Source organism: Gossypium arboreum, chromosome 8, assembly GCF_025698485.1.
Source record: "Gossypium arboreum isolate Shixiya-1 chromosome 8, ASM2569848v2, whole genome shotgun sequence".
NCBI classification, from domain to species: Eukaryota; Viridiplantae; Streptophyta; class Magnoliopsida; order Malvales; family Malvaceae; genus Gossypium; species Gossypium arboreum.
Genome location: NC_069077.1, coordinates 17106833 through 17133322, shown reverse-complemented (window position 1 = coordinate 17133322; position 26490 = coordinate 17106833). Strand labels below are relative to the sequence as shown.

General features: G+C 33.4%; 3 protein-coding genes across 6 annotated transcripts; 1 reads left to right on the top strand and 2 right to left on the bottom strand.

The window, feature by feature from the left end:
- Positions 1-193: 193 nt before the first annotated feature.
- Positions 194-2926, bottom strand: LOC108469663 (uncharacterized). 2 transcript variants are annotated; one of them, XM_017770639.2, is made up of 2 exons: positions 2393-2926; positions 194-2304 (listed from the first exon to the last, which is right to left on the bottom strand). In XM_017770639.2, the coding sequence occupies exon 2, from the start codon at positions 2261-2263 to the stop codon at positions 563-565; it is 1701 nt and encodes a 566-aa protein (XP_017626128.1). In that variant the 5' UTR covers positions 2264-2304; positions 2393-2926; the 3' UTR covers positions 194-562. The 2 variants fall into 2 exon arrangements, with proteins under 2 accessions (XP_017626128.1, XP_017626127.1); XM_017770638.2 differs by having other exon boundaries at positions 194-2926.
- A 17082-nt stretch (positions 2927-20008) lies between these two features.
- Positions 20009-25172, top strand: LOC108469942 (bZIP transcription factor 16). 3 transcript variants are annotated; one of them, XM_053031945.1, is made up of 13 exons: positions 20009-20381; positions 21090-21211; positions 21285-21341; positions 21431-21505; positions 21671-21760; positions 21856-21915; positions 22015-22184; positions 22780-22834; positions 23600-23642; positions 23749-24038; positions 24295-24372; positions 24481-24606; positions 24743-25172. In XM_053031945.1, exons 2-13 carry the CDS (start codon positions 21140-21142, stop codon positions 24845-24847), a joined length of 1221 nt encoding a protein of 406 aa, XP_052887905.1. In that variant the 5' UTR covers positions 20009-20381; positions 21090-21139; the 3' UTR covers positions 24848-25172. The 3 variants fall into 3 exon arrangements, with proteins under 3 accessions (XP_052887905.1, XP_017626563.1, XP_017626562.1); XM_017771074.2 differs by having other exon boundaries at positions 20009-20397; positions 21096-21211; XM_017771073.2 differs by having other exon boundaries at positions 20009-20397.
- An 87-nt stretch (positions 25173-25259) lies between these two features.
- Positions 25260-26180, bottom strand: LOC108469943 (uncharacterized). The gene is made up of 2 exons (XM_017771075.2): positions 25739-26180; positions 25260-25575 (listed from the first exon to the last, which is right to left on the bottom strand). The coding sequence occupies exons 1-2, from the start codon at positions 25884-25886 to the stop codon at positions 25430-25432; spliced, it is 294 nt and encodes a 97-aa protein (XP_017626564.1). The 5' UTR covers positions 25887-26180; the 3' UTR covers positions 25260-25429.
- Between the last annotated feature and the right edge of the window lie 310 nt (positions 26181-26490).

The following is a 26490-nucleotide window of genomic DNA, read 5'->3' as shown; positions in this document are numbered from 1 at the left end:
CTTGAAGTAGCTATCTTCTGCCCAACAAAGTGCTTGTGCAGGTCATTGCATCCTTCTTTCATGCCAAGGCCAAATTGGGAGTGTAGGGAGTCATTAATTCTTATTTAATTTCTATCTACGGGGTTCAAATTAAAAGGATGGATTCAACAAGGTCATCGCTAGTCCCATGGCAATGACATTCTAGCCTGTAGGATTTCTATTGCAATCAGCTTAAAGACCTTTGAGCATTGATACGTGAAGTTGAATCGTGAAAAGCAACTTACAGTCATCCATTGTCCAAAATAAAAGATTATCAATACAAATGTATATCACTGCACTGCACTACTACAGCTATCCTCTACTTATCACAAAACAGATGCCTGCTTAACCATGTTAAAAAGTCATGAGTCGGTGGCAGTATTCACAGGTTATTTCTTCCTAGTAAGACCGATGGCAGTAGCTATTAATATATCTTGAAGAAATTATAAAGCAGCTAAAAAATTCATGTTTATCTGCAGGGTACTTGCATCATAATGGATCCTCCACACTATAGGTAAGCAAAATCAGGTTTCTAAAATACGTATCATCTTTCGCAGCCAATAGCAAGATCGGGAGGGAGTGAAGCAGGATCAAGTTCCCAGCAGTCTTTCAAAAGATCAGGGACATCATCACCAGAAAGCTTCCGTGCAGGAATCTGATGTGAAAACAACCTAATGTCCTCCTTTTCAAGCCATCTAATAGCCTGACATCCAATCTCCTGTCTCTTAAATACCGTCTTGAATCCATCAACTTTCTCAAGATATGCCATGCTCAATCCATGAGTTTCACTATAAGTCGTTAAAAGCACAACTATATCATAGCAGTGTTTATCTCTAACTGAACGATTTCTTCCTGCTGCACCTAATTTAGCTTCATTATAAAGAACCCAAACTGAGCCCTTCCTCGGATAAATCCTATAAAATTCCTTTGCTGCCCTTTCACATTCTACCATGTGCGAAAAGACATTCACAGAGTTAATTGAACTCTTCCTGGCGACCTTAAATCTCCCACAGGATACATGAAATCCCATTTCCTCCCAACTAACTAACTTGTCATCCCCATTATTCTGAGAGTCCAACCAACTCATCTTCACTTCAAATGGATTTACCGAAAACACTTCCTCAATCAAACCATAATGCCTAGGCATTCCATCATCATCATATATAGCCCACACTTGCCCTTTCTTAAAATTCCTCTCAGATCTATCTTTATAAAAATCATAGAAATCCAAATCCTCCAAATCCACAATTTCCATGTCCCTACTCCTGGAACTACGGCGCTTCTCGATGTCTGAATTCACTCTCTTCCTAGAAGTCCCTTGCTTGGTGAGCTCTGAATTTTGATTCTTCTTCCCATTCTCTTGAGTCTTAGCTTCAAAATCTACACTTCTTTTCTTAGTTGAACGTGTCATAATCCCCAAATTTACACTTGCCTCTGAAGGCCCCTGATTCTCAATCTCAAAATCCTTACTCTTCTCAGATGCCTTTGGTTTCTCATTCTTTGAAAGACTGCTTTGTTTAGGTTCATCTCTCTCACTTTCCTTCTCCTTTTCACCTGCATCTTTCACCTTTTCTTTTTTATTCAACTTTTCCCTTCTTTGATTAGCCTTTTGCTTCATTTCCAACTGCATTTCCGCAAGTGTCATTGTCTCCTCTGCAACTTTTACCCTCTTTGACTTTGAGCTCTCCTCCATCTCATCATCTCCCACCTTCCCACCTACAGACCTTGCCAATATCTGCCCAACAGTACTCATCCTCCTTGAGCCTCTGCTCCTCAACCTCCCCACACCCCACTCACCACCATCCACTTCCTTCCCCACATCACCACTCTCTTCCTCCTTCAAATTCTCACCACTAGCTTGCCTCTTTGAGCCTACACTTCTAGTTGTCTCACCAGTACCCTTTCCCCACTCCAACCCAACACCTTTGGGACCATCCATCTTCCTCTTCAACCTCTCACCTGGTTTAGAAGCCAAGACATCCTCCTTTCCCGTACTTTCACCATGACCATCATCTTCTCCATCAACCTCCACAGCCAAAAAGCTCTTCTTACAACTTGGGCAGACCAAATTATGCCCCAAATACATCTTTTCAAACTTATGCAACAACCTACAGCGCGAACAGGCAGTCCAAAATGTCTCACCAACAACACCATTATTCCCTTCCAATCCATCAAGCCTTTCCTCCTGAATCCTAATCCTAAGCTTCATATCATATTCTTTCCTCCTGATCTTATCAGAAAACATCCTAAACCCTTCACCCACTAGCTTAAACGCTTCTTCACATCCTAAAAAAGGGTTCTTGTCAGGATGCAAAATCAAAGCTAGTTTTCTATACTGTTTCTTGATGGAGTTAAAGTGGGAAAAGGGTTCTACCTGGAGAATTTTATACCAATCGGGAGCATGGTTGGATTTGGAAGCCGCCCGGAGAATCTTAAAGGCAGTGAGCATGGAGGAGATGCCTTCGAGGTTAGGACAAAGACGGTGGGCTTTCTTGGCATGTTTGAGAGCGGATTGGAGGTTTGAATTCTTGTATTTGGTTTCAGCTAGTGCTTTCAAGCGTTGTGCTTCTTGCTCTGCATCTGAGTGAGTCGTCATCTCTGAGACAACGAGGAGAAGAGTTCCCTGTCGGTAGAGAATAAATTTTTTAGGTTAGGGGGTGGCTTAACCACAAAGTTGTGTTTTTGTGTGTTTCGCCGGTTTGAGTTCTGTAATAAGGAATCGTAATGCCCCCTTTCTTTACTTTTTGATTTCCGATTTTTCCTGTTGGACAATAAGAAAAACAAGCCAAAAATCAGCTAACCACTTCCTCTCTCCTTTTCTTTTTTCTATTAAAGAATCAGCTGAAAATTTTAGCTTTTTAAATGAGTAAAACTGTTTTCTAGAGCCAAAATTTTTAAGCAAGGCCTGTTTGTTGAGCATAGCTTTAAAGATAAAAATGTTTTTTAAGCTAAAATTGCTTTGAAAAAATTATTAGTACTTTTGAAAGATTAAATAGATAAAAATAATTTAATATAATTGGTTGTTAATATTTTCATATATGAAAATAAATTTTAAATATTTTTAAGCAATTCATCAAATAAAGGAAAGTATCATATGTTGAGAAGGGATGATATAAAACTGTTTTAAGAGAGAAAAGTTAAAATTTTAACTTTCCCATTTAGAAAAAATACTTTTAAAAAGTCAAAATTTCTTTCAAAAATTATTTGTTTAGCATTATTTTTACTTGAAGTATTTTTAATGTAAAAATGCTTCTAAAAGCACTAGCCTAAGTTAATTTTAATAACTTTTTATAAAAAAGTATTGAGGAATCCTTTTAGTTTCACAAAATATAATTTACTAAAAATATTTTTATTTGTATTTATTTTAATAGAAAATAACTTGATTAATGGAAAATAATTTATATATCAATAAAAATAATTTTTTCCATTAAAATAATTTACCCTCTTGAAAAACAAAAGTCATTCCTTTATAAGCAATTTTATTATATTACTAATAAATTTTAATTGTAAAATTATTAATATCAAATATTATAATTTCAATATTATTAAACATACATATTTAATTATTTATATTTAATAATATAATAATTTATTAAAATTTTATTTTAATAATAAATTTTAAAAATAATAATTTTAAGTTTTAAATAATATTTTTCATATATTATTGAAAAATATTTATTAATATTTCTATAATAAATATATGTTATAAATATAAGTATGTTGGTAATAAATATTTTATAGCATAAAGATTAAAATATTTATAAGTCCATGTACTCTTAAAAATTTAGAATTTAGTCCTCTAATTTTATTTTCAGAATTTAGTTCCTCTAGTTTTTAAATTTAAAATTAGGTCCAATTATTAACACTATTAAATTTTTGTCAATTTTGTTGACGTAACATTTTAAAATAAAAATACCCACGTGGTAGTCATCTAACTAAAAATGATGTTATATTGAACTTGAATTTAATAAAATATTTTTAATAGTGTTAACAGTTGAACTTGAATTTTGAAATCTAAAATGACTAAATTCTCAAAAATAAAAGTATAATGACTAAGTTTCAAATTTACAAAGAGTACATAGACTTATGACATATTATAACCTCATATAAAATATGAATATTTTAATTATATAAATATGAGTATTTGTTTAAATAATGATTAATTTCTTTTATATCTTACAACTCTAATGTGTTAATATATAATCTCATATATGTAATATAATATATGTAATTTGAATTAAGTTTCAATTAGGCATTATTTATTATTAAGTTTATACATGCTATTGATTATTACGAATGTTATCTTATTATAAAATATATTTCGATTGTCAAAAGGAAATTGTACTATAATATTTTGTAACATATTTATTTATGTCATTTCAATTAACAAAGAACAACAATTAGAAAACAAGTTTAGGAAAACTTGCTAAACAACGAAAAATATTTTACGCAAAATCATCTAAACACCAGAAATATCAGCTTTTCCAAAAAACCAATTCATTTTCTAGAAGTCATTTTTCGGAAGTTATTTTCTATGAAATAAACGCAACTATAGTTACAGGAGTTGGATTGAATTTTGCTCTATCTACTTAAAAAAAAAAAGAGGGGTTAAATTAGTTATGGTAGATTGGATAAAAAGCAAACTAGTTCCCTTATTAAAAAATTCATTCATTTGTACTATTAAAAACTTATTCATATACCAAAATGAAGCACATGTAGCACGTCACATTCACTATTTAGTTATTCCACTAATCATGCTAGTTTTTAATAATAAATAGATAATTTTTTTAACAAAATGACCAATTTGCTCTTTGATCTAATGTATAAGGATTAATTTATCTATTTTTTTAGTAAAGAGGGCAAAATGCAATCTAACTCTTAATACAGAGACCTTTATGGTACTTTTACTGTTAAATTTTTCATTTATAATCATATATCTATACTTCTATTTAAGCTCTGTCTAAGTTGATGTCACGAGTTAGCCAACACCAACTTAGTTAAGAAAATTACTAAAATGTCCTTTAATATTTAAAATAGGTTATATTATCCAATAGTACTTTGATCTTTTTAATTTTAAAAAACAATGAAAATATAGATATGATGGGATGTGAACCTAAGCTAATTGCGTAGTAAAACTTTAAATTTACCACTCAACAAAAGCTTTACTTTAATTTTAATTTTAATTATTCATTTGTGTTCTACATACATGATTTCTACACGCATACATGTATGATGAAATTTCTAGTTATATTATATTATGTGTCACAGTTAATAGACACAAATTAAATTAAAAATTCAATTAAATTTTTCAAGGAAATTGAAAATTTATTAAAATATTCATTTTTACAAAATAATAATTATAATTATATGGGATAGTGGCAAAAGTCCATTATAGTTTAATAAAAAAATTAATTTGATACTTGTAGTTTTTTTTTTTTGTGATAAAAACAAAACAAAGATTATATCAAATTAAATTGATCGAAAGTACTCCTAGCTTTATCTTGATGTAGAACTCCTAATACATCATGAGGGACTTCATCATAAACCTATAAGCTTGTTTTCCATCCTAAACTCAACTTAGCCAAACATTCAACAACTCGGTTATCTTTTTTAGGGACATGTCTAATCAACTATTGTCCTTCAGTTCTCATAATTCCTTGAACCCTCCTAAACACCGTAATGCCCAACTCTACCAACATATTATCCTATAGGGCTCAAACCACCTCCAAGTTGTCATCATGAATCATAACTCTATTAAATCCTTACTAAGTAAAATAAGCATGCCATCTAAAATACCCCATAATTCAACCTTAAAGACTATACATTTTCCGAGGTAGTGGTTATAACCTAAGATCCAATCTCTATTTTGATCTCGCAATACTCTACTAGTAGAAGTAGTTCCAGACCCTTTATTCACCGCACCATCAGTGAATAAGTGCGCTTGATTACCTGACAAGAATGTTCAAATACCAAATGCATGATCGCTTAGCTTGGCTCTATTATGGATTAATTCATATTATTGTGCCTAACTGTAGGAAACTTTAACAATCTCAAGAGTGCTCCAAGTTATGCCTTGAAAAATAAATAGATCCATATTCTTCCAGATACGCCAAGCAAGTAACCTAAAAAGACAAGACCAAGATGTCCCTCCTCTTGGCAACCTCGTGGAAAAATGAAGATTGGAAGCTAACCAATCTTATAAATCTTCGAAAAAGAACCTGTTCTGTTGGTCAATTAGGATTATTTGCATCCACACTTCCTTTGTTGTCAAACAATCTCGTAGCACATGAAAAGTATTATCTATTTCATGTCCATATAGTGAGTACGAGTTGTTATGCCCAATTCCTCGCCGTGTTCACTCCATATTAGTAGGCAAACTTTGTTTAAAGATAAGCCAAAGAAAGAATCTAAATCTTTGTTTCCCCTAATACTTCCACGTAATCTTCTAGAAACTGTCTCTAGGATTACAATAATTTTCTTCTAAAGACCAAAAAGGCACTTTATGTAACAGCCCGTTTTTAGTCAAATCGGAACAGTGATTTCAGAACCACAAATCTAAGGTCAAAATATTTATTTTATTATTTTAATAAGGTCTAAGGCATGATATATTAATTACGTGAAATATTCGTAAAGAGATTTGACTTTTTGAATGATTAATTCAGTAAAAAGGACTAAATCGCGTAAAGCGTAAAACTTGAGTTCTAATAGTTAAAAGTATTAAATAGCTATGAAATTAAATTTTGGGAGTCCTTATGTAGAAATTAGACCATGGTTAAAGTTAGTGGACATTTATGTCCATGGTTTATGTGATATATTAAGGTTTTTTTAAAGGTTAATATAGTAATTATAAAATAATTTAAGTTAAAAATGATAAAAACAATTTGTCTTCATCTTCATAAAACACCACCACTGAATTTAGGGCTTGAAAAACACCATTTGAGAGCTTGGACATTTAGCTATGGTGTCTTGAACATGTAAGTCTATTTTTAGCTCTGTTTTTAATGATTTTTATGATTTTAAGATTGTTGCTTCGTATTCTAGCTAGCCCGTACCTTAGATTTCAAAACTGTTAAAAATTTAACATGATGCCATTGTTGAATGTTTGAATAAATTGATATTGATGATAGACTATAAAGGTTTATTGATAGATTTATTAGTTTTGTAAAGTGATTTTTGACAAAAATGTCAAAAAGGGATTAAATTGTGAAAACGTAAAATTATGTGGGTAAAAGTGTAAATAAATTGAAAATATGGGCTTCTAGTAACATGTAGTAAATTTAGCTAATCATGGGTTTGTACTAAATTGCATGAATTTACAATTTTATGTGATAAAGACTAAATTGAGAAAATGTGAAACATTAGGGGCAAATGTGTAAATTTGTCAAATTGTAAATTATAGGCTAAATTGAATAGAATGAATGCTGAATGTGCTAATTTTGAAATATATATAGATCAAGATAAGTCGAGATTGGGATTAGAGCGGGGGAAGGGAAAAATGGACAAATAGTCGATAATTTCCATCCGAGCAACTCGATGTAAGTTTTATAATTAGAATTGAACTTTTAAATACTTGTAATTATTTGAAATAAATGTATATAATTGAGTAATTGATCTACTTGAAATACGAATGCCTTATTGATATAGTCTGACGGTTACCGAGCCCTGTTTAAACCATAGGAATTCGTAGGATACGAGTGACATGTCACTAGGGTTACCATTTTGGTCGAGATCTTGCATGTGTTGTGGACTCACCACAGCTCATATGAGCTTACCGATATATCAGCTCGTAAGAGCTTACTGTTTTCAGCTCGTCAGAGCTTGCCGTTTCAGCTCAATAGAGCTTACTGTCCATCAGCTCAAGAGAAACTTACTGATCATAACTCGAAAGAGCAGAAATGATAATGAATCGATGAATTACTGATTTATATGTAAGGTATATCCCCCGAGTATCCCTCAATATTCTAATAGGTTCAACGGGCATAAATTTTGTTATTGGTTATGTGAAAAAGCTATGTGTTATACAGATGAATTACTGTTCTATGAATGAAGCACTATTTAAACGGATGAGTTACTGTTATCGAATGAATTATTGTTTATATGATTAAAAGCGAAATTTTACAAATGATGTATATGATATATGAATTTGATATGATACAATGTATTGAGTATTAAATTGAGATAATAGATGGTTACGTGCATGTATGTGACTAACTTGTTGATGAATGCTTGTGTATAAGCATTTGGCAAGTGAATTTGATATACTTTGTTTAATTGTTTGGTTATGTATAAATGGTAAGTTAAATTCTGAATTATACGGGTTTACTAAGTTATAAAGCTTACTCTGTTTCTTTTCCATGTTTTATAGAGGTTCGATAGCTCGCTCGATTCAGATAAGTCGAAGTTACACACCACACTATCCAGTTGCCGATTGGTACTTTTGAACTTATGGATATATGTAACTATGGCATTTATAGGCTAGATATAAAGATGATAGTTATGATTACTTGAGATAGTGATTTTGGTACATGTTGTGGTATAAGTTAAAGCTATGTGATTTTGCTTAACTTGGTATAATGTTTTGGTTGTGTATAAGTATTCAAATATGGTGTGTTTTGGCAAGTAGTAGATGGAGTGGAATTATGCAAATGTTGTCTTGGTATGTAGTAGGCATATGAATGGAAAATGCATGATATTAATTAGGTATTTGAATACTATTTCGAATTGGTATAAAATATGTATGAAATGTTGTGGATTGGTTGCCTAATGAGTTATAAATGTTGCAATTTATGCTTGTACAGGTATGTAAAAATAGGGTCACAAAAATGGCTTTGCAAATAGCCTATTTTTGTCCATACGGGCAGAGACACGGGTGTGTGTCTCGACCGTGTGTGACACACGGTCATGTTACATGGTCGTGTGTCCATTGGTGTTGAAATTAAAATGAAATCAGTATGCCCCACATAGTCTCACACACTGGTGTGTGATCGGCCGTGTGATACAAGTCAGTATACCCCTTAATTTGCACACGGTGTAGCATACGGGCGTGTGACTTAGCCGTGTTGCATAAGTTAGTATACCCTACAGGATTGGAACATCCTAGCACATGGCCTAGCACACGGGTGTGTGTGGCCATTTCAAATGGGTACACGAGGACACACGGGCGTGTGGTTGGTTGTGTGACCCAAGTCAGTATGTACCCCTTATTTTCACACGATAGGAGACACGGGTGTGTCTGATGTCACACAGCCTGGTCACACGGGCATGTGCCCCCTGTATGAAGCAAAACTTTCTAAGTTTCCCAAATTTGTTCTGAATTATCTATTTAGTCCCAAACTATTTTTAAAGCATGTTTAAGGCCTCGTAGACTATTTGTAAGGGACAAATTGAATGGTGATTATATGAATTATTTGAATGCAAAAGAAAAGTACGGTTATATGTGTTATAAGTTTGATAATGCTCCGTATCCCTATTCCGACGTTGAATACAGATGAGGGGTGTTACACTTTAAACATAAAAGAATCTTGTCATTGTACGTGTCCAAATAATCTTATCCAACCCCGATGAAGAGTGAGGGGGAGGAATACTTGCTATACGCCTGACAACATCCTTTGCCAGCCAAACATGAAAAAGATCAAGATTCTGAGTTTCATCCTGTGAAACCATCTCACTAAGGGGGCAATCTAAAGAAAGATTAGCATAGACAAGAATATACCTTACCAAAGGACCTACTGTCGAAATCCATGAGTCCTTCCAATAGCAAATGCTATTGCCATTTCTTACTGGCCAAGCTAAATTATCATAAAACAAGGCTAAACCTTAAAAAGAGCCCTCCAAATATAAGAACAGTTACTTCGGGCAATGCTATCTAGTAGTTGCTCTTTCAAACCATACTTCGCTCAAAGGATTTGTACCCAGAAGCCACTATCCTTGGATACCAAATTAAACCCAATATTCAGCAAAAACGACGTATTTTGATCTCTCAAATATTGTAACCCAAGGCTACCACGAGACCAAGGTTGATAAATAGACTCTCACCCAACTAATGCCATCTTTTTTTGCCCTAATGAATAACCCAAAATAAATTGTCTAACCATTCGTTCAGTTTTTGCACAAACTCCCTTGGTATCATCATAGACTACATGAAGTAGTTAGGAATTGAAAGAAGGACAGATTGAGCCAAAGTAACTCTACCAGCTAAGGACAGCTTCCTAGTATCCCAACCTTGTAACTTGCATTGTACATTTTCCACCAAAAAACTCAAAGTACTATTGGTGACCCTTTGATGGAAGAAAGGCACCCCCAAATAAGAGCCAACATTCTGTACTTTATGAAACGCAAGCAACTCACTAATCTTGTTGCTTAAGTCATCATTCACTCCTCTAGAAAAGAAAATATTACTTTTTCAAGCACTGATCCTATGTCTAGAATACCCATAAAAGTGCTCTAAGATACTCTGAGAAAGCGTGCTTGCTCCAACTTCGCTATGCAAAAAATAACCACATCATTTGCAGAGAAAAAGTGAGATAAAGTAGGTCATGATCTTAATAATCGAATAGGAAACCAGTTACTAAAACTTATTTCAGAATGAATGTTGTATCCTATCCATTTCATGCATAACACAAAAAGATACGGGGATAGAGTACATCCATGTCTAATCCCTCTAGCTGGCCTAAATTTCTGAGTAAGGACTACACTCCATAGAATATGCATAGTGGAAGAAGAAGTAGCAGACATAATCACTTTCCAGAGAAAATCTGGTATACCTGCAGCCTGAAAGGAAGCATCGATAAACTCACATCTCACTTTATCGTAAACTTTTTCCAAATCAATTTTAATCCTCATCCATTTCCTACCATTGCATTTTCCTTTCATGGAGTGAATAACTTTCTGCGCTACAAGTATATTATTTATGATATTTCATCCAACAATAACCCCTCTTTCTCTTAAAAAATAAAATTAGGAAAAACTAACTTAAAACGATTAGCAATTTTCATGAAAAATTTGTAAAGGACAGAGCAGAGACTAATTGATCAAAATTGGGTAAAACTTTTAGGATTCGCTAACTTAGGGATGAGAACAATCAAAGTACTATTCAACTTCGGATCAATAGCTTTACCTGTAAACACCCCTTTAACCTACTCACAAACATCATTACCAACAACATCCCACTGAATTTGAAAGAATGGGGCATGAAAGGCATCATTGCCCAGAGCCTTCAATGGTGCCATGTCAAACAATGTCATCTTAATCTTTTTATTTGTGACAACCTTATAAAAAAATCAAAAAAGTTAAGACGAAGAAAAATGACAAACGAGATTCTTTTCATCCTGATCAAAAGAACACTCATTGTTACCAAATTGTAGAGTAATAATATGATTAAGGTTTCTCTTCTGAATCATACGACTTTGGAAAAAGTTAGCATTACGATTACCTAGATTAAGCCAGTCACACTTAGCTTTTTGCTTCCACATTAACTCCTCGTTACTAAGAACATTCTTCAGATCTTCCTATACTTCCATTTCGAGCTGAGATAATCAATCAGAATTTGACTATTTCATCGCCCTTTGAATATTCGAAAATGATTTCGTTAACTAATTTTTTTAGGTACCAATATATTCATAAGTAGACTCATTCCAATTCTTAATACAAGAGGTAAAATGAGATAAAAACTCAATCGTATTACCTGAATAACTCCACTTACTTTTCACGAAAGTAGCGAAATTATGATGCTTCATCCACCCAGTTAGAAATCGAAAAGGTCTACCTCAGGAAAAGTTTTGTTTAGGCCTCATAGAAAGGATAAGAGGCTTATGATCATATTTAAGCCTTAGAAGATGCAACTAAACAATTTGAAAAGGCTGACACACAAGGATCATTAGCTAGCGCCCTATCTAACCTCTCAAATGTCTTACCTCTATACTAAGTGAATGATGGTCTCGTGAACTCCAAATCATGCAACTTCGTAGATTAAACAAACTTACCAAAAATAAGGCACCTCCTCCCAACAGAACGACCATTTCTTTTGTCAATATGTGAAAGAATGACATTAAAATCACTAATAGCCACCCCGGGTTATGACCCCTAAGGTAGAAATTTCAACTCATCCCAAAGAAGCCTCAGCTTTTGCTTGTCTGGGCTACCATACACAAAGAAAATATAAACCGATTTGGAAGAGACATTACAAAGCACTCGAATAAGAATGAACTGAGAATGATTCTGAATTACCTTAACCTAAATTGAATTCTTCCAACCAAGCCACATACCCCTTGATAAACCAATAACTTCAACGCGATTAGAACAATGAAGACCTAAATTAGCAACAACATTATCCGCTTTTTACCATTGATTCTAGGCTCCAGTAGACACACGATACCCAGTCTATATTCCAAATTATACTCCCGAAAAACTCAAGATAATTTGGTATTGGCACATCTTTGACAGTTTCATAAGAAAATGGTTACGTTTAAATCCATAATAAAAAATTAAGAGAGAGAAAGAAGAACCTCATTGTCTAAGAATTTCCAAGCCACCCTATTGCTCTTCCACCCCGATTGAGTTACCTACACTAACATCCACAGCAAGCTAAGAGGTGATAAATTCATCCATAGTATTCAAAGACTTAGACAAAGGAATGCGCGAGCTATCAGACATCTTAAAAACAACTCCCTCGATAATGAATTGTTTTATTTAACTTCCTCCCATTCTGACCAAGCCTCAATTTTCCCCAGAATTTTGCCCAGAACTTTGAAAAGAATCCCTGCCTAAGCCCACCACCAAATCTCTATTTGCCGGTTTACAAGAATTTTTATTTTTTATTTTCCTTAAAGGTGACTATTGTATGTTTCCGAGGTTAATACTACCCTCTAACATTAAAATCACATACTCTATTGGCCCTTCTAAAATAGGATTAAAATGGGTTGTCGCCAATTGAATACTAGTAATCAAACAGGAACCAGCTCTCACCACCGCAGTAATACCAATCGTATCGGGAAATTCTTCACCAACGATTTCATCAACATCAACTAGTTGGGCATGATGACTCCTATCGACCTCCACAACTTGATTCAACAAATATGGGTTCACTCCCTTAATAGCATTATTCGGTTCAGAGCTTTGGGCTGATTGTTTGGCCAATAAAAACTTCATTGATTCATTACCCTGTAATGTTTATTTACCCCGATTATTCATTAAAGTTACAACCCCCTTTGATCCTAAAAACCCGATTATAACAAGGCTTCCTTTTTCCAATTGGCCTGATGGGCCAACATTACCCTTAAGACCTAACTTATTATGTTACCCAATCTGGGCCTCACGACCCACAATGCCCATTTAACCCAAATTTATAACATCTCTTTGTGAATCTTCTGCTAAGGTTTTTTTCCCTTTACTAGTTGTGCCCTCCAAATTCTTATCTTCATCACCAAGCTCATCCATATCCTTACCTAAGTAAATCAAAGCATTAAATAGGGAACCTTCAAATTTTCTCACCAAATTTCCCACTCCAATCACCCTGAGCTCCCTCGATTTACGTCATGAATTCCTCTTTACAAGCATCCAAGGCCTATAGGACCCACTTACCTGCCTTTTGCCTTCATTGGCCAATCATCGAATCCACCAGCATCGAAATAGACGGCAGAGTCTCCTTTTCAATATTAGGGTCAAATGCTTTATTCAGGAAAGCCTCCTTCACATGCCTATACCTCCCACATCCAAAAAAACTGTTGACAAAAACTCATATTCGACTTGCTAAAGGGTATCGTTGATCAAAACTTGGAAGACCAGAAGCTTGTCCAAATTGACATATACGGCCATGCGAGCAAAATGCCCTATTACACTACTATCAGTATTCATATCTAGTTTTACAACTGTCCCAACCATTCCCTCAATTTCTAATTGTATCTTTATTTTGTACATATAACACATAAACAAGGAAACCTAATCCATAACATCACCGTACTAAAAAAAGGTTATGTAGGGTTGAAACTCATCGTCCAAGGCTGCACCGATAAATACTACCCGTAAATAATCCAGGGGCCTTTAGAGAGCACTTTATTAGAATTACTCTTACTTTGAAATCTAGTAAAAAAATACTCGTTTTCAATATCCATAAATTGAAATGGTGAAGAAGGTTTCTAATGGCTATAGATTTTGTTCTGCAACATCGAATACCCTATATTACATCCTAAGATTTTTAAAACCACTCCTTAATCAAAATTTGGTGATCAATCCACTAGCATAGCCTTACTCAAGCCCTCAGATTTGCTCGTAAAATGAACTTTCTTGGTAATCAATCCTTCCGCAGAGGAATATTCAGACCCAACACCTTCGCAGAGAGAACTAGCCATTGATACTTATATTTTTAATTTGTTTTATTTGATACTTGTATTTTTTCTCATCTAACTTTCTGATACTTCAGTCTAATAGTGTTAAATTATGTTTAAATGGACACGTGGACAATTGAAAAGGTGCGTGGGCAGTGTGTGGGCCATATCTTAAAAGCTAAACAGGCATGAAAAAGGTATTTGCAAAAAAAAAATCGTTTCCTTTTTTAGTCAAAAATATTAAATATTTTTTTTCCTTTTATCCTACTATAACATTTTTTTTCCTTTTTATACCTTTTCTTTTACAAATTTGGAGAAACAGGTTAAAAAGTTTTCATAAGCTAATGTTGTCACTCCACTATACTTTTACATTTCTTAGACCAATGACAACAACAAACAATAACCTACTTTCTCCTCTTCAACTTTTATGGTTAAGATTTTTTAAATCACCTTTTAAAATTCCCAAAACTTGAACCAATGCCTTGACTCCTTTTTCACTGATCTCGTAGCTTCGGCATTGGATGGTCGTGAGTTTGAGGCATGTTTTTCGTCTCACCATAGGTTGACTTAACACCGTTGGGATCGTGGATCTAAGGGTCAAAACGTAAAGAACCCGTAAATGGAAGGTGATGGTTTCTTCCTTCTGTGATTTTTCTACTTTTTTATGGTTTTGACTCAGTCTAGGAAATCTAACTTCAAATCCACAATTAGGACACTAAGAAGATAGTGCTTTCCATCAATGATGATGGTTTTTTAGGTATGGTTCAAAGTTGATTTTAAAATATTTAAAAAAAAAAGTTGAGTTCAAAAGGGGAAAGGGTTTCTAAACATTAAAGTTCAAAATTAGAATTTAGGGTTTGAAATTCCTTATTTTAAATAGTGTATATTTCAAAATTTGGATTCAAGTTTGAAGAAGGTATTAAATTAGTACAAATATTTTACAAATTAATTCTAGTTTTGGATTTGTTTGCTTTGCTTCGATTCTGTACTTATTCTATAAAACTTAGTTGACTTTGGATTTTTAATTAATAATTTTATTTTTGGATTTGATTATTTCACTATGAATGATATTTTTAGTTTAAGAATATTTCTTCTATTAATTAAAAGAATGGTAAAGTACACCAACAATCATTTAACCTTGATTTCACTAACAAAACAATCACTCAACTTTCAACTTAGTCACTCAACTTTAGAAAAATAACAAATCAGTCACACACTAACATTTTATACTATAGGCCTAACGAAATAGGTAACATGGTCGGTAAAGTAGCTAACGTGGCTAATTAACTTGTCACGTTGGACATGAGGAGCAAAAGGGTCTTCTTTTTTTTTTTTCTCCTCTTCTTATTCTTCAGCTAACCATAAAAAAGTAGAAAATTTCCAAACAAAACCTATGGCATTTTTAAGGTCGCTGACCCCCATTATTGCCATACCTCTGCCTGCCACCTTTGTTTTCTCTTATTCTTCTTCCTCCTCTTCTCATAATTATTTTCATTTCCCTAAGCAACCAACAACCTAATTTCCTTTTCATTTATGCTCAATAATCATTTCTATTTCCTTCCATTTTCTTTCATTTTCCAAGAAACTAATCAAACTAAAAAAAGAAAATCATAAGAAAAATAATTAAAACAGAAGAAACAAATCAATTTATATCGAAAACAAATGAAACTCACCATCAATGGTGGTGTTCTAAGTCTCACAAATAACAAGTCTAACTCAACATGGATCTTGAATTACCGATCTAGTTGATTGAGTCAGTGACGTCGACCTAGTTTTAATCTTGAGACCACGAAATTCTAAAAATCTAACGCATGTTCTCTGATCAGAAAGAAAAGAAGGGGTAGAGACAACAACATCGACTGAAACCGTGGAGGAAGCCATGGGAAGAAAAAATATTCAGAAGAAAAAGGTGGAGATTTCAAAGAGAGTGAGGGATTGGATTATAGTTAATAAAGGAAAGATTTTTGGATGATGCGAAAGGAGAAGACAAGAAAACGTGGACGACGACAATTGGTTTCTAAGAGTGAGGGATTGGATGGCATTTCTATTTCTTCTCTTCTTTCTTCTTCTTCTTCTTCTTCTTCTTATATTTCTATTGTCCAGCTAGGATTCTTAAATTGGGGTCGTCTAAATGACAACAAGCACTCTAACGTTGTGGTTAAATGACAAGTCAACTCTCCATTATGTCTATAACGGAAAATGGTTACTATGACTGATTTGTTATTTTTCTAAAGTTGAGTGATTGAGTTGAAATTTGAGTGATTATTTTATTATTGAAATCAAAGTTAAGTGACTGTTAGTGTACTTTACCCTTAAAAGAACCGTGAGAGCATGAGAGTAGAAATGAGGTTCTTTTTTATTTATGTTTTTAAATAATTTTGACTAAAAATAAAAGGTAAAACTTTTATCAAGTGTCTGTTTCCTATCTGTTTTGCTTTTTTAGTGTGGCCTACAGTGTCATGTGTCGCTCTTTTAGTAAGCCATGTGTCTTATTATGTCATAATTTAACATTGTTACAATAGAATACCAACAAGTTAGAAGAAACAAAAACATATATCAAATCGAAGAATTAAAACTACAAGTACCACATTGAAAATTTTATAAAATATATGAGATTTTTTTACCATTATCCTTAAATATAATTGTAAGGATATTTTATTTTTTGTATTAAATAAATCTAAAAAATAATTACATATTATGATATTTGAACATGAAAACCATGAACATCATAACCTTAATTTTACTATTTTAATCAAAACAATTTTTATTTTTATTTTTCTTTTATAAATATATGTTATATAATAATCTAGTTTTGTATGAAACCTCTCAAAATGTTTGTCAAGACACATAAATGCTCACTTGGTAGAGGCTTGCAATTTTAAACTTGTTTTCATATCACAAATTTTTAATTCTCCACATATTTTGTATTTAGAAGGATCATTTTGTTATCAACTAAGTATTTGTCTTGTAACAACTCAATTTTCAATAGTAACGAAAAATACAGCTTGTAAACTCATTTTCGTAAAATGAATCGTAAATATTAAATAAGAATATTTACAGAGTTAATATGAAAATATATTAAAGATTTGTCTAGTATTTTTTTGAATTAATAGTTAATTAAGGTTTAGAGATTAAATTGTAAAAATCAATCGGTATAAGTTCTTAATTAACCAATGGCTTAAGGATTTAAATAGCAATTAGTCAAAGATACAAAATGACAATTAAACCATTTTTAATTGAAAGATAGTGGAAGTTTCCTTAAAGTTTGATTAGTGAATGATTAAGCAAAATAAATAAGATTTAATTAATTAAGTTAGAGTAATTAACTTTTAAATCAGGTATAAAAGCCAAAGTTAGTGGCAAAAAAAAATGCACATTTTCTTCTCCATTCACCGTCTACCATAGTTGAAGCAAGAATAAAACCCTTTCAAGTTTTGAAAACATTCGACTATCAATTAAGTGGTAAATTCAAGTCATTTTCTTGTAATTTTTATAGATTTAAGGTCATGAGAGCTTGATTTAGTTAACCAATGTACTAATTTGAAAAACCGTTAAAGTTTTAGAAAGTTTTCATTGTTGATTTCTTGAATAATTAGTCTTGTAATTGATAGATTTTAAATTTAAAATATGAAAAAGATTAGATTTTAGAGTTAATTTAGCTTATTGTAACTTTGTAACATTAGAGGCCAAATTGAATAAATGCAAAACTTCTCATGAAATTATTTAGAAATAGAAAATATAAGATTCCTAATGAGAATGTATAAAATTATATTTTAATTTGAAGCTAGAAACTGAAAGTTATGCTTATTCCGATTTTAGAGACTAAATTGAATAAAATATAAAATATGAGGGAATAAAAAATAGAATTATATAAAATCATGCATATCATGGTATAGTGTGAAAATGTTTATTTTATGGTGTATGTGATTTTGTGTTTGATTTTACATAATAAATAGTTAGATATAATTAGAATTCTATTGAATTTGGCATGTATGGCTAATTATGGATTGAATTGAAATGACATGTGAATATTGGTTAATATGCAATAGTTCAAGGTACAAATATGAAAATTGATTAATTACAGGACATGCAAATGAATTATGTGATCTGGTACAAAGATTGGTAATGATGTATATATGGAAATGATGTTCGTGTGAACTTAGTAAAATGTTATAATACGTTTGGCATTCTAATAGGATTATACACGCCCTTGATCGAGGATATTTTAGGTTATAACGAGGTCTAACATTTTTATAGATTCTTGGGTTATATGTGATCTAGGTTTATCTTGGACGGGTAACCTAATATAAGTCAACTTGTGTGAGCAACTAATTACCTATGTATCCAAGTCAGTTTTACTATAGTTCTAGAGGATGATAATCAATTAAATTGAAATAGAAAACTTGAAAATGAATTGGAAATGAAATAATATATACTCATAGCTTGACACATGACATGTGATTTCCTTAATGTTAGTAATATTACTCATGATATATAAAGATGACTAACATACTTGATTGGTTATGTTGATATGTGTCTAGTTATGCTAATATGTGCCAAGGATACCCAAGTTGAATGTCAAAATGATTAGTGGATATCATACTTTTATTGACCAAGGTAAGTATGATAATTCCATTTTGAACTTATTAAGCATTGGTATGCTTACTCTAGTTGTTTTTCTTCCCTTATAGATTGACATATTGTGGAACTTGTTGAGCTAGATCAACAGAGGAATACACACTATCAAAATACAGTAGATATATATTCATTCTGAGTCTAGACATTGTGACATGTACATAATGATCTTTGTTGTTCAAATGATCAATTTGAGTTAATGACTTTGTGTTAATGTGATAATGGTTAAACTAGTGAAATAGTTTTAATATGTGGTCTAAATGATGCATGTCTTGGACTTGTGTGATGCTAGAAGGTGTAATAACCTTAATTTGTATGGTTTTACATATTAAAGATTGCAATTATGATAGTTGGAATGGCTAAGTTGCTAAATGACTTGAGAAATGATATAATTGAATGATAAGTATGAGATGTAATTGAATGTAAGTTTTGTGTGCTTCATGTTGTAACCATTTAAGTGTTGAACTTTCAAATTGTACTAATATGACAGTGTTTGAATTAGCAAATGGTTTGCTTTAGATATGTATAGTTGATATGGAATTGATCATGCCTTAAGTTTGAAAGGTTGAACTTTATAATGTTGAGTGGTTGGTTTAGGTAATTATATGCTTGAATTGAGTTTGTTTGATATGGTTGAAAAGTATAATATTTGTAATAGGTTGAAAGAAGTCATTTGTGTGTATAAATAGATACCAAAATGTTAAATTGTCAAAATAGGAGCAAAGTCGTGACCTCAAAAATAACTTTTAGTGTTAGAGTGTTAAAAGTTTACAACTCTTTCCAGTTTTACAAGATTATATTTTGTAAATTTTAAATTTTAACTAAACATTGGTTGTTATTAAGTACTATTATAATATAAATTTTCGTTGCCAATAATAAATCTAATTTTTATTGTATTTTTCTTGAAAATAACTTTCAAAACATCTTATTGAATCAAAGCAACATAAAAAAAAAAACCAAATATTTTTCAAAAATAATTTTGCAAGAGCTGTTTTCACGTTTCAGTTAAACAAATCCAAGTGAAAAACGCCACATTAACTGCTTGAAGGACAAAACAGAAATTTCGCTGGGTCAGGAAAAATAGAGAGGAGAAATAGACTACAGTACGGCGAGTTACAGAATTACTCCGTGAACCTTTCTCCCTTTTCGATTCCATTTCCACCCCCAAAATACAATTTAACAATCCCTAAAATCAAACCCCAACCTTTACATTTTCCCATCGGGATAAAAGAAGAAAGAAACACGGGCAAATTAGACTTTTAGTCTCCCAATCGTGCCCTAATTATTTTCCCCCAAATTGACATCTGTGCCTTTCTCCCCCACCCATCTTAATTCAATTTCAACCTCCTTAGCTTCCGAAATTTTGCATCTATTCAGTGGATCAGGCTTGGGTTTCATTTCAATTTGGTTTGTTCTTCGAGTGGTAATTCAAAATTTAAATTTATTACCTTTTTGTTTGTTTAATTATTTTGTAAACTAGTCAACAGCAAATTTATTTATTTTTTAAATGTTTGTTTCTGTTTTCTGCTGGATACATGTTACCTCTTTCTCTTTAATGATATTTGCTTGTTTACTGAAAAAATACAGGAAAAAAAGAGATGATATTTGAACATAGTTGTTTTTAACCATTTAATTGTTTGTAATGCGAATGGGGGAAATTTCTTGCTGCAATCGAGAGATTTGAGCGAACTTCTGAATCAGCTAGAATCCACAAAATGAGCTGTTTGGTTGCCGAGAAAATGACTTGAGAGAATTTCTGTGTAATATTCATTAAGTTATGAAAATGAAGTAGACTGTAACATATATACAAGCAGAAATTAGTTCCAGCTAAGCTAACCTACCAGCTAACAACTTAGCTCACCAACTAACTCTAACTAACTGCTTCATAGCAGACTAAGCTACTGTATAAACCGTAATATTTGTGATTGGGGCTAAAGAAATCACTATGTGCATTTTATAGGTTTTTTAAATGCAAAGCTTCAGTGTTAATATTCGTTATAATTTTTTGCTAAAATTAGTTTAGGGTTAAATAAATTGCATTGTTTTGAATGAATATACTATATAGTGACGAAAAAGGTGCATACTGCCGTATTGTTATTGAAGTATGTATTTTAGTTGTAGGATGGTTTGAGGGGCTTTTAGAAGTTGGTTGCTGGATATAGAGAATGGGAAGCAGTGAGATGGATAAAGCTGCAAAAGAGAAGGAGCCAAAGACGCCGCCTGCTATTACCACGCAGGTATAATTTTATTGTTGTTTGAAAGTTTTGGTTTTTTTCCCCTGTACCTTTTAATGATTTTCTTGTTTTTCAGGAGCCGTCATCGACCACTAACTCGGGTTCAGTAAATGCCGATTGGTCTGGGTTTCAGGTTTGTTAGATAAGATCTTTAGTTTCATTGCTTTATTAAGTTTCACATGTAATTCAAATAATTACGTGTGGATTGTTGTTTCCTAACAGGCATATTCTCCCATTCCTCCACATGGGTTCTTGGCGTCAAGTCCCCAAGCTCCCCCATATATGTGGGGAGTTCAGGTACTTATGATTTCTCTTAGAATGATTCATTGTTGTGATAGTTAAACTTTCTCTCTTTCATTTGTTAAGAGCTTTAAGATCTGGTGGCATGATTAGCTCTATTAAGATTTAATGACTTAATGTACTGGTTTGTAAAGCTTTAATGTAATTCTTTCTTTGTTGCAGCATATTATGCCTCCATATGGTACCCCACCACATCCTTATGTTGCAATGTATCCTCACGGTGGAATATATGCTCATCCATCCCTTCCTCCAGTATGTTTTTTTCCAATGTTCTTAGATTTTATTTCTAATGTCACAATATCTCCAGACTTGGAGCCATCTTTTTGACATGTTCTAATCTTTGACAGGGATCTTATCCTTTTAGTCCTTTTGCTATGCCTTCTCCTAATGGCATTGCTGAGGCTTCAGTAAGCAGTTCATCTTACTTTGTCTTATGATTAGTTTTCTGGAAAGGTTTGCCTTTATGTCCATGCTTCCAAAGGATTGACTCTAGAGATTTTATGCAGGGAAATACTCCCGGGAGCATGGAAATGGATGGCAAACCTCCTGAAGTGAAAGAAAAGTTGCCAATTAAAAGATCAAAAGGGAGTTTAGGCAGTTTGAACATGATTACCGGAAAGAACAATAATCTTGGTAAAACATCAGGAGCTTCTGCTAATGGAGGTTACTCTAAAAGGTATGCAGCAAAGAAACGGTCTTGCAGTTATTGTATAGTTTTTGGTCGTTAGTTTGTGCTATTGCTAGTTACAAGGACTATTTCTCACATCAATTGCTTGGGGAGGGGGTTATTCTTGACCTGCATATATAGTCTTATGGAGAAATTTAATAGAACTGAGTAATATAAAAAAGGGCCTATGAAACAAAGCAATTGCAATTGGGTTCATTGAGAAGTCAAGACAGTCCTTTATTGAAGAAGCTCTCTCCTTTAGCTCCATCCTCAATAAATCTCCCATGTTTCTCTCTTCATTTATGGTGTATGAAGTGTTAGAAAGTTTAGAAAGGCGTTTGTAAAAGAAATATTTATCATCCAAGGCATGAATCAACGTATTGTTCTGTTTGTTTTGTGGCTTGAAAGGTTCATGTTTTAAGATGATTGAGTAGGCCGATGTTATTTGTTCTTGCTTTGAGCCTTTTAGTTGGTATCAGAGGTCATATCCGGATTTTTAAATGCATCAATTCATCTGAGCATACACTATTTGCTTGTGCTTGCTATCAAAATTATTGCCCTACTTAATTTAGCTGACAGTGGAATAAATGTTATGCATGTGTAGTGCTGACAGTGGAAGTGAAGGTACAAGCGAAGGCAGTGATGCAAACTCCCAGAACGTGAGTGCAAGGCCTCTTACCTCATTTATTAGTTTATTGTTTTGAACTGACCTTCTCCTTTTATTAGTTTATTATTTTGAACATGATTTGCTCATGTATTTCTTCTATATTGGAGGTTGTGAACACCCTGCCAGAATGGTAGGATTTCAGGACAGGAGTTTGCAATTTCTTGACTTTCTGCCCCAACTCAGCTATTAATTTACCCTACAGTCTGGATATGTATACTCTAGGTTTTGAAGTGGATGTGAAGATTGTTGTTTCAATTGATCAGCCTTGCCTTGAATCCCTCTTTTTCTATTAAATAACCCGATTTAATAATGTTGATCGCCTGGGAAAGGGAATAATCCTCAACATAAGTTGTTTTGGATGGAACTGTATCCAGGGTTCCTTCTTTCTCTCTCCGGAAGTCACAGTACTCTTGTAGCTTCTCAATTATGCTGTTCATAGCAACTAGGAGTTAACCTGCCTGCTGATCAGATTTATTTCTTTTATCTGTTACATGGGAAACAAAGTTTAATGAGCCTTCTGTATGTCCTAAGAAAAACATTTTGGAGTAAGGTTATTGAAGAAATGCTAAAGCTGTATTCTATAATCATCTCAATTACAACTCCTCATGTGCTGCAGCTTCTTTTGGAACTCTTCCAAGGATGAGAAAACTTTAAATGTTTCATTTTTATTCAAATTCAGCCATTCACCTATATTGCCTTTAATTTCCTTTTTTCAGGTCAATATTATGCTATAAAATGTTATTTTCTTCTTTTTTAGGATTCGCAATTGCAGTCTGGAGACGGAAAAGATTCTGGAGAAGGTTAGTGTTATTGACATGACATGACATGACATCTTTTTGCACTGTATTGTTGCCATTTGTGTTTGTTCTGACTTCTGAGGGAATGTCTACAATGGTTCTTATACAGGTGAAGCATCTCAGAACGGACGCTCAGCTCATGGTCCTCAGAATGGAGGTCCTAATTCAGCCCATTCAGTGGCAAATACAGCACTGGCCATTGTACCTATATCAACTACTGGGGCTGCCACAGCTGTTCCTGGTCCAACTACTAACTTACATATTGGGATGGACTACTGGGGAACACCTGCTTCATCTAATGTTCCTGCAATGCATGCGAAGGTTCCTTCAACCCCAGTTGCAGGAGGAATTGTAACCCCTGGATCACGGGACAATGTCCAGTCTCAGCTTTGGTTACAGGTTTTCTCTCTCTGAACAATATAGTGAAATTCAAGATCTCCTTAGAGTCAGTTAATTTTCTTTTGGATGTGGTGCTATGCTTTTTTCCATGAAATGTCAAATTTCAAACTAAATATATTGGATTATAATTAAGGTTTTTCTCCTCCAAGAAGCTGCTACATACTTTCCTTGCTGATATTCTAAGAATGTGTTTTTGTATTGCTTTTTCTTTTGGTGTTGTATGTAACTGGAACTATTTCTGGTTTTATGAATTTAGGATGAAAGAGAGCTTAAAAGACAGAGAAGGAAGCAATCAAACAGAGAGTCTGCTCGGCGATCAAGGTTGCGTAAGCAGGTAATGAAGTAGCCTTCAGAAATTGCAGATTTTATTATGGTTATCTTCCATTAGAGGCTCACAAATGAGTTGTTTATCTAAGATTCTAAATGCTTACTATTGAATCAGGCGGAATGTGATGAGCTGGCTCAACGTGCTGAAGCCTTAAAGGAAGAAAATGCTAACCTTAGATCAGAAGTTAGTCGTCTCAAGAGCGAGTATGAGCAGCTTCATGCTGAGAATGCCTCTCTCAAGGTCATAATTTACTCTTGCTTTGTTTTGCAAAATATTAAAACTTGTTAGTATGTTTCTATATTTTGAACTGTAGTCTGCCTTGTCCAAAGGCCTATTTGCATAGAATTGCTTTCTAATATCAGTTAGATAATTGCAGGAGAGGCTAGGGGAAATCCCTGGGCACGAGGATCTGAAGTCTGGTAGGAATGACCAACATAGAAATGAAGATGAAGAAACAGAGAGTGTGCAGGGTAGTCACTAGGTTTCATATACCCTGTTTCGTGCCTCATCCAGGAGCACAACCTAACCAAATTAGCTACAGAAGGTTTTTATTTTGCATAGCATGTTTAAATTTTATCAAAGCTGACCTTGATAGTTTTTAGGCCCCTTTATCCCCTTATAATCCATCACCAGTGATTTGGCTTGTCTTTACAATGAAAGTCTTAGGATGTTATGTAGGGTCAATATCCTGTCATACCTTTCCCTATTGAAAGAAGGGTACAGTTTAACTTTTCAAGCTTGTTTTATGTTAAAATATGATTGATGAATGTTTTAACTGTGGGAAGTAATGAACTCTGATTCGTTAATACTTTGGTGCTGCCAATTCATTTGTTATTCCCTTTCAATTGTCTTGAATTTGTTGTGTATGGTCCATGTTTGCTACTATTGAGCTATTCTTACAGCAAATGGCACAAAAGCGTATAAACAGCAACCCTTACAATGCTTATGATTCATGTACCAGAAAATTGATAAACATATGGGTGGCAAAGATCTGAGAACAATACAACAAAACAAAAGATACTGTCACAGACTGGTCATTCAATGAATTTAGACATCCTTATTGCTACTCTTTCCTTTTGTCATAAGCAGCTATATTTTGGGATTCACATTCAGGGCTGAATAGGCGAACCAACAAAGCAGATGCTGAGCTGACAGACACAGCTCCACAGGCAGCCCACCGAAGACTTCTTGGAACAGTAATTCTAGGGCCTGCACATTACCATTAAAAAAAAAAATGAAGTTTATGATGAAATAAAAACTCGGGATACATGAACAGCAAGAAACTAACATTGAACTTATGTACATCATAAGCAGACACCCAAAGTGACGAACATATTTAATATTTTGGAAGGCTAGTGAAGAGAGAACAGACCGTAATGCAATCTACAGAGAACCCAAAATCCTAGAGCTCCTCCGACAGTAAAAATGCCAGCCGTCTGTCTCATTAACCTGGAACAAGGCTTTGCATCTGATCTCATCAATTCACCATCCGACCAGCCAAGCGCACGCCTCAACGCCATCTCTCAACGCTTGTTCGATGTTATGCTATCGAACCCACACAAAATCGTCTTCTTTGCTTACTCTGTCTTCGCCTTCGTTACCCGGACTCGGCAATTAGGGGTGCCGTACCCGTGTCGACGCGATCCAACCACCGGACACGCGTCAGATCCGGAAAAAACCAGCGGACACGGCGGTGGGTGAGAACTGAGATGAGAAGAGAATAAAAAGAAAAATAAACTGATTTGCAGAGACGAGAGAGAGAAAAGATGCACGATGGTAGGAGGAAGATGTTGGTATATAAATGAGTGAAAAATTAGGGTGTAATAAATGCAGTATCTGTATTTATATTATGTTTAAATATCCCAAAAGTCCTTATACTTTTAAAATTTAAAATTTAATTTTATATTTTAATTTTGACACATTGAGTCCCGTTTTTTTTTAATTTTTCTTTCTAATTTTCCGTTAAAGTTAAATGATGGGGCTGTTATAAAAGGAAAATGACCTTTTAACCTTCAACAATTTTATCAATTTAATCTTTATCCTTAAAAGTACATAAAAATTAAAAGGAAAATCATATATTAAATAAAATAAAAAATTAAAAGGTTTAATATATATTTAAAAATA

What these genes read in the sequence shown, in the direction of transcription:
- LOC108469663 (XM_017770638.2), bottom strand. Translation starts at nt 2,614, where the DNA reads ATGACGACTCACTCAGATGCAGAGCAAGAAGCACAACGCTTGAAAGCA.
- LOC108469942 (XM_053031945.1), top strand. Translation starts at nt 21,140, where the DNA reads ATGGGAAGCAGTGAGATGGATAAAGCTGCAAAAGAGAAGGAGCCAAAG. An exon ending in CCGATTGGTCTGGGTTTCAG is followed by an intron (nt 21,342 to 21,430) that starts GTTTGTTAGATA and finishes GTTTCCTAACAG; the next exon opens with GCATATTCTCCCATTCCTCC. An exon ending in CATATATGTGGGGAGTTCAG is followed by an intron (nt 21,506 to 21,670) that starts GTACTTATGATT and finishes TCTTTGTTGCAG; the next exon opens with CATATTATGCCTCCATATGG.
- LOC108469943 (XM_017771075.2), bottom strand. Translation starts at nt 25,886, where the DNA reads ATGGCGTTGAGGCGTGCGCTTGGCTGGTCGGATGGTGAATTGATGAGA. An exon ending in TCTCTGTAGATTGCATTACG is followed by an intron (nt 25,576 to 25,738) that starts GTCTGTTCTCTC and finishes GGTAATGTGCAG; the next exon opens with GCCCTAGAATTACTGTTCCA.